General features: G+C 46.4%; 3 protein-coding genes across 3 annotated transcripts; 2 read left to right on the top strand and 1 right to left on the bottom strand.

Annotated features, from left to right (window-relative positions):
* Window positions 1-195: 195 nt before the first annotated feature.
* On the top strand, window positions 196-1107 carry ASPGLDRAFT_25826 (uncharacterized protein; the record flags this gene model as incomplete). The annotated part of the gene is made up of 3 exons (XM_022543511.1): window positions 196-349; window positions 531-547; window positions 607-1107. The coding sequence occupies 3 exons, from the start codon at window positions 196-198 to the stop codon at window positions 1105-1107; spliced, it is 672 nt and encodes a 223-aa protein (XP_022401078.1).
* A 4150-nt stretch (window positions 1108-5257) lies between these two features.
* ASPGLDRAFT_47262 (uncharacterized protein) lies at window positions 5258-6236 on the bottom strand. Its single transcript, XM_022546629.1, has 3 exons — window positions 6014-6236; window positions 5736-5961; window positions 5258-5681 (listed from the first exon to the last, which is right to left on the bottom strand). The coding sequence occupies exons 1-3, from the start codon at window positions 6041-6043 to the stop codon at window positions 5599-5601; spliced, it is 339 nt and encodes a 112-aa protein (XP_022401077.1). The 5' UTR covers window positions 6044-6236; the 3' UTR covers window positions 5258-5598.
* A 1828-nt stretch (window positions 6237-8064) lies between these two features.
* ASPGLDRAFT_47260 (uncharacterized protein) lies at window positions 8065-9443 on the top strand. The gene is made up of 2 exons (XM_022546628.1): window positions 8065-8551; window positions 8617-9443. The coding sequence occupies exons 1-2, from the start codon at window positions 8452-8454 to the stop codon at window positions 9246-9248; spliced, it is 732 nt and encodes a 243-aa protein (XP_022401076.1). The 5' UTR covers window positions 8065-8451; the 3' UTR covers window positions 9249-9443.
* The last annotated feature ends 569 nt before the right edge of the window (window positions 9444-10012 follow it).

Genomic DNA, 10012 nt, shown 5'->3' with positions numbered 1-10012 from the left:
AGAGAAAAGCTGATGCCAAATATCATGTTAGCCTGGCGACGACGAAAATCGGGCCTCCAATTTTGAGCAGATGCTGAATTGCATCAGACGACCCCTACCAACTCATCAAGCTGGGCCGTCAGGCCATAGATCTCCGAACACGGCCAGAAGATAATCGAATAACTACGACCGCTAACACCTACGATACCTATCACAATGTACATGAAAACCGCCACAGTCGGCGCTACAAGTCACATTACCCGAGATGGGCTTTTAATATCTGGTATTGAAGAAGCCAGTCGTGTCCGAAGTCGGCGTATGAGACCTGTACTACCGATACCTCGCAAGACCGTAGGACCTCTCATCCAGTGTCAGTGTCATACTGGAATCCTCATCAGCGACCGCATTTAGTGGCGACCCTGCCGATAATATCAAATAAGCCAGAGTTATCCTAGAAGGCCTGGTTTATAGCTGGGGGAAGCGGAGCCTTTAACTTCCTAGGTGCTGCCCAATGCAAGTGAACAAATCGAATAATGGACTCCAGCACACAGTTCGAACAGATAAGGAGGTAATAGAGACAAATTTTCGAGTTCATCTTGAACGTGGCTAACAGAGGACGCAACTTAGAGAAATAGTCAAGCATACACGACACCGAGCAGAGATACAAGCTACTCCGATCGACACTACAAGTTGCACCATTCTCAGATGGTTATCTGGTACCTGGTATTCATGAAGCCAATCGTTCGAAGCCGGCATATCAGAGAGTTCCAATCAGCTCTCGACAAGTTTACCCCCGACGGCATTGCCTGGGCTCCTCTGTGCCTTGAGAGTGTGGCCCAAACGAGCTTTAGTCTAGAAGGGCGGTTTACAACGGCGTCGACTGCTTGGCTTTGGGTGACCCTGAGAACATATTCGCCAATTGCGGGTACTTCTCGGGAAGCTCAGTCTGTGACTACATTGACATTCTCACGGTTACTCACCTTTACTCACCTGATTTTCCTTTGGCATCAATTAGCATTTATACCCAGGGTACCAGCATGCTACCAGTCAAGACACACTGCCGGAGCGTTCTGCGTCCTTGACAGTTCGAACACCGACGAACATCTTGCGTCCCAAGACTGGAAATGACAAGTATTTCCACTGCCTTGAGGGTCTAGTTGAGTGGAGAATCAACTATAAGACAGTCAGTCCAGCGCACTCCAGTTCCTAAATTGAAAGACCTCATCCTACACAAAGTATCATCTCTCGATATTAAAATATCCTTTTAAAAAGGCCTCAAGCTGGCGAGGCGAAAGGACCAGAAATTTCAACGAGTGGCTAGGGCGGTTTCATGGATTACAAAATGACAAAAGTTGCAGTTCGTGAAATGAATTTGGAGGACGTCGAAGATATTCGACCAACTTAGGTATTGTGGTATTCGACCAACATCATGGATTATCGTTTCAAATCGACAAATGCCACAGTCAACAAGTATGTCGCTGTTCGATACGATCAGTGCCGTACCAGTCTGATGACACCAGATCGACACGAAAAAACCAGAGTTTGGACTTACTCTACGAACATTAATACCGCTACGATGGGGCCCTTTACCCGTCCTTATTTCCCAAACCGAGAAACTAATCCCCTAATCCCTACCATAGCGTGGGTGCTCAGCGTGAAATAAGTCAAGGCAAAGCGTCACAACTCTAGCGAGACGACTGGGTAAGGTAAAGAACAAATTGACTGCGTCTGAAGTGATGCTTTCAGAAAATATAAGGGAATGGGTGTGAGTATTAATGCTGTCCCACCGATATGTTGTGAGCTACGATTCAGTCTTTGCCGTTTGTCAAGTTCACGAGTGCTGTTCGCGTGTCGACCCTTCGCTCTGTTGGTACACGCCACACAAACCAAGCGGCGAGTACTATAGTCGACAGAATTGTGTTGACAAGACAGTCCCCATAAGCCTGATTGGTAAGATCATTGCCGTTGCAGGACCTGCGCAAAGCCGTCGCAAAGGTCTTTCAGAGAAGCCTAGCCATTAGGACTTTGGCGATGGACAATGTGTGCAAATGGTCTACCCCTGAGCACGATCAATTTTTATATAAGGGCAGTATTGACTTGCTGATCTGAACAATATATCCGAGGGGAATTTAAGGCAACGATATTCAACGTGTGAGTATGACATGACACTGGGCATGGCGAACAGTTCACTGGCAAGTATAGCCAACGAACTGACGACGAAGTTCGGGTCGCTCAACGTTCAACAGGAGGCTAGTGTGAAAATACCCGCAAGACCAGGACGCTCTGGATACCTGTATGTCGCCTGTCGAACGTGAATTTTGACGATGACGCGATCTGAATGCAACAAGGTCAATTTTGTGGCCCTTAACCAAGCGAATAAGCTATACTCGTATAATTACAAGCAAGCCAGATCGCCAGATACATGCGCGACTCGCACGAAACGATCATGTCGCTAGAGACCCGCGGCTCTTCGTCAACTCGATACAACTCTATGATAGCCGATTCGTGCGACTCATGCACAGTCCTTCCATGTGGTGGATATTCCAAAACAGTTGGAACAGGCTGCCTGATGTGCCCCTACCTCAGGAACAACAATAAGCTGGTGTAGTTGGGAAGTGAATGAGACGGAATTTGAAATAAACAACTGAATGAAGGTCTCATCGGTCATCCGGCGCCGCTTTCAGGGAAAAACCCACCAGAATCCAGTCACGCGTTGGGAACTAACTCCCTCTTCGTGGCTTACGGATTTGCAGGCGCCAGTCTTCCAATCTTTAGGGAGATGGAAACATCGCGTTGAAGCAGGGCATAAGAGCCTACTGACAAAGGATAGAGGTAGTCATGCCAACGGTTCGTGAGACTCACAATGGCGTAAGGCATCGAGGCCGGCCCTGAGTACGTCAATGAATTAAATGCCGAGTGTGACATTAATGGTGCAGTGGCCACTTGGTTTGATTCGCATTCATATGACACATGCTTTAGTTCTGCTCACCTCGAGAAAAAAAAAAAAAAGAAGTTGTAGATAAAATCAAGACGAAGGAAAAGGCTGAGTTGGCATCGCTTCGGGAGAAGATGGATGCATTGATACAAGGCCTGGAAGAGTGGAAGAGGCGGTCCATTCCGGCTACAAAGACATCGAACTCTAGGGCAAGAAACAACCGACCTAGAAGCACCCTTGTTAGTCAGTGTGAAGGCAGCCAGTAATGGCAACATTGCACTTGTAACGCAGATGGTGTCGCTTGAGCAATGTATTAAAGTACTGGAGCAGCGATTTGCAGAGGAGGATGCCCGCTCCGGCCACGCAGTTGGATCCTCGGAGACCTGTCTGTCAGCACACAAGGACAACTGTTAGTGCGATATGTCTAACTTTCCTTCGAGTCATGTATTCTGTAGGTCGTGCTTGACCCGCATGTGTCAAAATGACCCTGTCTGCCTGATATCAACCTAGTTACAAAACAAGGTACGAAGTAAATAACATCGCAACCCTTACTTTTGCTGTTAAAGCACAGTCCCCATCTCTGCACTCTATCTGCTGCTCCTGACTGACTCTGTTCCTGCATATGCAAACAAACGAGCCCTACCCACTCATCCCTTGCGACGTACATGATCTATCAAGCCGTCGTTTGCACCCGCATACTGCCGAACTGCCAAGTAGCCAGCCTCACCTCATCCCATCACGAAATCGAAACAATAACCCGCGAAGACCATTACATCATGTCGATATGATATAATTTCCTGATTAGATTTCAATTCCTTCTTTTCTGCGCTTATCTCGCAAATTCAATGCCAGCCCGACATAGACGATCTGTGATATCACAAAACCCTAACAACCCTGCATCCTGCACCATCCCGCCATCAGGATCCAACCAACCCCTCAAGAAAAACCAAGTCCTGGTCCTTCACTCAGCCCACTGCATTTCCTGTCATCTACTTGTAAGGAGAAGATATCAATATCGACATCGAACTCCTTCCCGATTGAGAAACTCAAAGCGGCTTATCCCTGTCCTGTTTAACTCGCCATACATGGCGCGTTGCAGATATGATATATTCGATTCCTTTGTGCTTTGCAGTTACGTGCCTCGTTGCGGGGCTGCGCCAGTCACACCACCCCGTTCTTTGTCCCGAGGGTGTTGGCTTGTGTGGTTCATTGGGCAGTGTAGAGTCCGTGCCGTGTTCGTGTCCGTGCAATAAGAGGGTTACGGATACGGGAGAAAAGGGGAGAATGGTGAAGGAACGATATGAGCAGGAATAAAGGAATGAAGGCATGACGAAAGGGAGGAAGGGAGGAAGCGGACGGGCCGAACCTAGTAGATACGATTATCGTGTTTGATCAATATTCCGTAGTTACTCCGTGTAGAGTTGTATGTCTATATTGACCCGTAGTTTACCCTGTACCCATAGTAACTACTCTGTACCATCGACATCGCTGTCTTGTCTACACACGACTTTACTTTCTGGGTAAATGCAGCAGCAGTACTCCGCACCTGTCGTATCCCATTAAGGCATACATACGGAGTACAGAAAATGCATGAGGGGTATAGCGAGCGCATCGCGCGTGTGTTTCAAGAATTATTCGGCCTTATGGCAGACATGTCATTTCAAGTCGTCGCACGCTGTGGCGTGATAGCTGGGATTAGGGGCTTGCATTGGCCTGCAGATGTGATGCACTGCGATGCAGGTGTAAGCAAACTTGTTAAGTAGAGAGTGAATGTGGAGACGGCGATGCGATGCGAAGCAACTGCAAATGTCGCGCTCTACACTACTTCTTATCTTCAAGTTACAGATGTCAATATAGTGTAGAATAAAAACCAACTTTTTGTCATGATAAAAAAAAAAAGTAAAATTAACCTACACAATTCCTTTTGTCGTGTAACCTCCCTCCACCGGCAGTGGCACTCCGCATTATCCTGTCCTACCTACACCGACTAATCCAATCCCCTTTCCCAAACAAGGCAATGAAGAAGAATGCAAAATAAACTTACCTGAACACTGCACCTCAGATAACGATCGTCAAACAACAGTACTATTGGTGCGAACCTGTACTACGCTGCAGGCAATGTGACACAGAACGCGGGGTGTACCGGACAGGTCAGATCATCTGGTGTTCCTGCATGATTCGTGTGTATCGGTTGAAGTCTATGGTGAAAGTTAATACTGGGAAGGAGATCGTGGTGGTGAGTAGAGTTTATGGGATCACGAGTATGTGTGTGGTCGTGCATTTCCGGGTATGGTGATTTGTGTGTGTTTGTATGGTTTACTTTCATAGAGAAGAGAGAAGAAATTGGTAGTAGAGGTGGTGTGAGTGAATTGATCATGACAGAGTAGTATGTACAGGCCCAAGTATAATTCATTAGATTGAAAGAAAACAAAATATCCCAATAGGTACCATTCTGGTATCCATCCGTGTCCAACGCCGCGCTAATTGTTCAGAGAGAAAATCGAGAAAAGACGAAAGGAAATCGATCAAAGATTGTATGCCGGAGAGTGCCGGTGGTGAACAAAAGAAACATGCCGGGTATTCGCTATTTTTGGTCGCTTGCTGAAAAGAGGAAAAGAATAGAAAGTCGGATATCGAAATAGTGTTGCACAGATTGAACGAGGAACGAGAGATAAAAGAGCGGATTAATTCGAGTTGGTCCGTCGGCGCAGGTCATTTTGACAGAGGATTTTTCGAATTTTCGAGACGAAGCGGTCTTTTGTAGATTCTATTCAAGTTAGATACAGTTCTGTATAATTATCAAGGATGTCGGAAAACTCACCATTGCTTTTGCGACTCGTTCTCGATTCCTCCTCGAAAGTAGACCGTGTTGGGGATGAATCGGACCAGTAGTTGACGCTGTGATACCCCGAATCGGAGTCGGATCTGTTGAAGTATTGTCCGTCGGCTTGGAGTTGAAGAGCGACGACGTGAGGGTAGAGGTCTATTAATGGGTAGAGAACCTCCTCTGAGGAGCGTTCTCTTTCCATGTCAAAGTCCACACTGTTCTGTTCCGAGTCAATACCGAGAAAACTAGAGAATGCAAATGGGAAAACTCACGTATGGCTCGTAGTTGGTCTTGTAAGACATTGTGAAGTATGTGTAAGGAATGTGTGTAGAGAATGTGTGGAAGAGAGTAGTTTGTAGAGAGATTGTTTTGACCGGATAAGTCTTTTGATTCCAAGTTCTGTGGTACAAGACAATGCCTTGTGGGCTCCGTGGATTTATATCTCTCCTCGACAACTGAAGCATAGCCAGCCAGCCGGGTGGAGGCCAGCGGGGCACACCAAAAAAAAAAAAAAAATAATAATAATAATAATAATAATAATAATAATATATTTTTTCAAAAAAAAAAAAAAAAAAAAAAAAGAGGGCGTCATAGATGGAGAATCGACATGCATTTGCATTTGGAGCTAACGATGTATTTTCATTTCTTTTTCGGGCTCTCGTGTGTTCTGATTGATCGTGGTTGGGACCCATGACGCTGACGAGTGGAATATGATTTGACATGATTTGGTTGAGAGCGTCCCTGATCTGCCCTAGTCCAGATTCACTAGTTGACGTGGGCAGTCGATCTTCTATCTTCTATACTAGGTAGGGATTGTCTATTGGCCGCATTTGATTAACTTGGCGAACTGGTTTAGTTAGCTTTGCTTAGGCCGATTGGACGTGTCATTTCATTCGCTCCTGCACCACAGCTCAATTCAGACATTTGAGACACCGAGTATCTCCCCTCCCACTCTCCTCAGCCGGTGGGAATGTAACCAGACGATCCCGATCTATCTGGATGTGTTATGTATGTCACGTCGTAGGTTAGTTACCGTAGTAGTGTGCTAAAATGGCATTCATTTCCATTGTGACTTCTCACATTCGCTATTGATCTCCTTTTTCTTTTTTATTATTATTGTTCCTTCCACCAGCTTCTCTTTCCCTTGATCCCTGTTCGCTTTTCCGGCTGGTAAATCTGTAAGTAACTCGGTTCTCCGCCTACTGTACTCCGTAGTGACGATCTCACCATCGAATACCCGCCTGTCGGGATTCCTGTTCGCTATACACCTTGGGGTTGTCTTATCATCGCGATCAAGAGAGGCAAAAAAAAAAAAAATAAAAAATAAAAAATAAAAAATAAAAAATAAAAAAAAAGAGAGAGAGAGAATTGAACGCTTCGCGCGGCTTCAATTTCTTATACTGCATGACTACGTACCACGTTGTATGTAGCCGGTTGAGATAGGTCGTATGCACCATGGAATGATGCATAATCGTAATCGCACTCGCACGACCATCTCCAACCGGTTTCGCTTCACCATGGGAAACGTTTAGGGGAGAGAAAAAAAAAAAAAAAAAAAAAAAAAAAAAAAAAAAGTTAAAGTCGACGGGCCTCCCCGCTGCGACAACGGATGATTCAAATGATTTCCTCTATTCTCCGTTCTAGTCCGTCCGTATGGTGTCCCGTGTGCCTCTCGAAATCCTCCGTACAATACTTTCCCTGCACTGAGTCCAGGCTATGTTCGGTCGTAGGCATGTCCGAGGCCATCGTTGCAATTTGGCATTGTTTTTTGACACTATCGATCAGTGCACAGTGTCAGGACAGTTTTAGTGTATGTCTCCTATAACCATGGAATCCATGAATCATTTTAGCCCGAGCCAGACCAGACTCGAAAGAGTTAAAAGCCTGAAGTGGCACTAGTTGACGAGTCTTCCAAATCTTGCACCTTAGCGTCTGGATCGTGTCCAGGTTCCTGGGACTCGTTGCTCAATCAGGCATTCATTAATCAATTCGTTTAGTTAATTAAGAAAAATACATACAAGTACTAGTAAAGAATAGGGGAAATCCGGTTGCCTGAGGCTGAATATGTTGGGGCGCACTATTTCTAAACTAGGACTAACGCGAGGGCTCGGCGGCCCTCGGGGTTCCAAAACAGGGATAGTTGTGGCACGGTCTAGAACACAGCCACGCAAGGATTACCCTTTTGGAAATCGCTGCGCCACATCACGGGACTGATTTGCAATCGTGGCTTGATATATGTGGCTCGTGTGGTTCCTGTGGCTGGAGTTATCTGTGGCTTGACCCATATCGAGCAGGGAGTTATTGGGAATAGCTTCAGTCTCCTGCAGCTCCACCCTCGCTCTTGCACACAAATCCTTTTCCCTCACACTTCCCAACAACAGATTGACCGGGAAGTCAGTGCTTGGACCATGTAATCCATGATCCGCTTCTTCTTATGATCTGCTTCGTTCTCGCTTACTGTGTCTCCCTTGACACCGACTTTGTTTCCATTTGGGGAAAGCCTTTGGCGCCGGACCATGGCTCTTTTTCTTTTCCAGGATGAACGTGATAGTCTATAAGTATAAGGAGAGGTTGTTTCCCCCCTCCCTCCTTTCCTTGAGCGTCTCACTTTGATTTCAATCAACGCTGTCAAAAGTCCTCAAAGTCTACTTCTTTGTTACCCTTCTTTCATTGTCCTTTGGATATTCTTTGTACATGCCTCCAGTCAACCATGGCACCAAACGCTCAGGATTCCGGAGAACGTTACTTGCAAAGCTCTCCGTGCTTGGGCTCTCCTCTCGGACACTTCGCTCAAACTCCAACTCCCATGAGTAAGTTCCTCTTATCTCTTCATACTCCCGTGACTAGTTTCTGATATCCCGTGGCCCCGATTCAGAGGCTGAACAAATTTCCGGTAGACCTGAGCATATCCCCAATGGCTCCTCTACTGAGTTCCCGTATGGCTTAATGAGCCCGATGCAGGAGCTGCCGGTCCGCATGGAAGAGGCACCTGCTGCAGAACCGGCCCGTGTCGATCCTACTGAATGGTATCCGCACTATTTGATCTGCTTGCGGCACTTTTTGGATCACGCGCAGCATACGCTTCCTGTTCAATCATTGGCGACCTTCATTAATATTCGTCTTCCTTGCCAGCGGTCGTCTTATCCTGTCTTTCAGTTCACTCAGTCAGAGATTTCTGCCGCATCTGTTTCTTTGACGCCGTACATCCGACGACTTATTGTTACCGGCAACGATACGCCATCAGTTTTGCAGGCATTTTTTGGTAATGGCTGGGAGGCTGGCATCGACTACATTTGGAAGCAGGAACGCATGAATTACTTGTTCACGGCCAAAAGTAGTGGATGGGCCTCGACCAAGGAAACCTACGATACTCTCCCCGATGAGCAAACCCCAACTCTACGACCTCTTCGCAACCCCACGGAAGAGGAGCTGTGCTCAGCTGACGCGCGATGGAGCGAATGGCTAGCAATGGAGGATTGGATGGTTGGACCGCGAAGTCCATGGTAAAGGGGAAGCGTCTCATGACGATGTGATGGGCTACGATTTTGACGATAATATATCACTCGTTTCGAATCTTTCTTTTGTTCAGTATTTTTTTTTTTGGGGGGGGGATTTCTGCAGCGAAGCAGTTTACGTATCATATTTCCTTTTTCTGGTTCCAATTTTGGTGTAACTATCTACAGCAGAGCAATATATCGAATCTTCTTTGTTTTGGAAATATCCTGGTTCATCCTGTAGCACAACTACGCCACGTGATACCGTCAACTATCGCTGGTTACAGCCGGTTCGGGTCAACGGGAGCTGGACTGTCAATTGATGACAAGCGTTGACAGCCACAGCCTCACGCCAAGTTAACATCCCCTCAGTTACATAGCGTCATGACTACACATGGAGCATACCAGCGAAGAGAAAAAAAAAAAAAAAAAAAAAAGCATCCAACAATGAGATGCAGTCGAGCTAAGAAAGGAGATCGATAGTTCGCACTTCACAGCGTGCGCACCGCCACAATTTCGGAGTCTCCGAAAGGGATCGACAATAGTCAAAGGCGTCCACATTCATTTACCTTGTCCAGTTAGTCTAGTTTTCTGCTAACTATGGCTCTATCGACTTGCATGACAAATTGCCGGGGTTTGCAAACCGCACAAACATTAAGGAGTATGTATGCTTAATTTATCTGTACTTCACTATCGATCTTGGGGGAGGGGTTTGGTTTGGGTTACTCGAGCTGTGACTCGTGGATGAGAGTTCCCCTCGTTGTACGGGGTGTACAA

This window comes from Aspergillus glaucus (assembly GCF_001890805.1).
Source record: "Aspergillus glaucus CBS 516.65 unplaced genomic scaffold ASPGLscaffold_10, whole genome shotgun sequence".
Lineage (NCBI taxonomy): Eukaryota > Fungi > Ascomycota > Eurotiomycetes > Eurotiales > Aspergillaceae > Aspergillus > Aspergillus glaucus.
Note: the sequence above shows the minus strand (reverse complement) of the source record. Positions and strands in the feature narration are given on the sequence as shown.

Coding starts and splice junctions, on each gene's coding strand:
- ASPGLDRAFT_47262 (XM_022546629.1), bottom strand. CDS start 6,043: ATGTCTTACAAGACCAACTACGAGCCATAC. Junction 5,962..6,013: donor AGACCAACTACGAGCCATAC/GTGAGTTTTCCC, acceptor GACTCGGAACAG/AACAGTGTGGACTTTGACAT. Junction 5,682..5,735: donor AACGAGTCGCAAAAGCAATG/GTGAGTTTTCCG, acceptor TAACTTGAATAG/AATCTACAAAAGACCGCTTC.
- ASPGLDRAFT_47260 (XM_022546628.1), top strand. CDS start 8,452: ATGGCACCAAACGCTCAGGATTCCGGAGAACGTTACTTGCAAAGCTCT. Junction 8,552..8,616: donor TCAAACTCCAACTCCCATGA/GTAAGTTCCTCT, acceptor GCCCCGATTCAG/AGGCTGAACAAATTTCCGGT.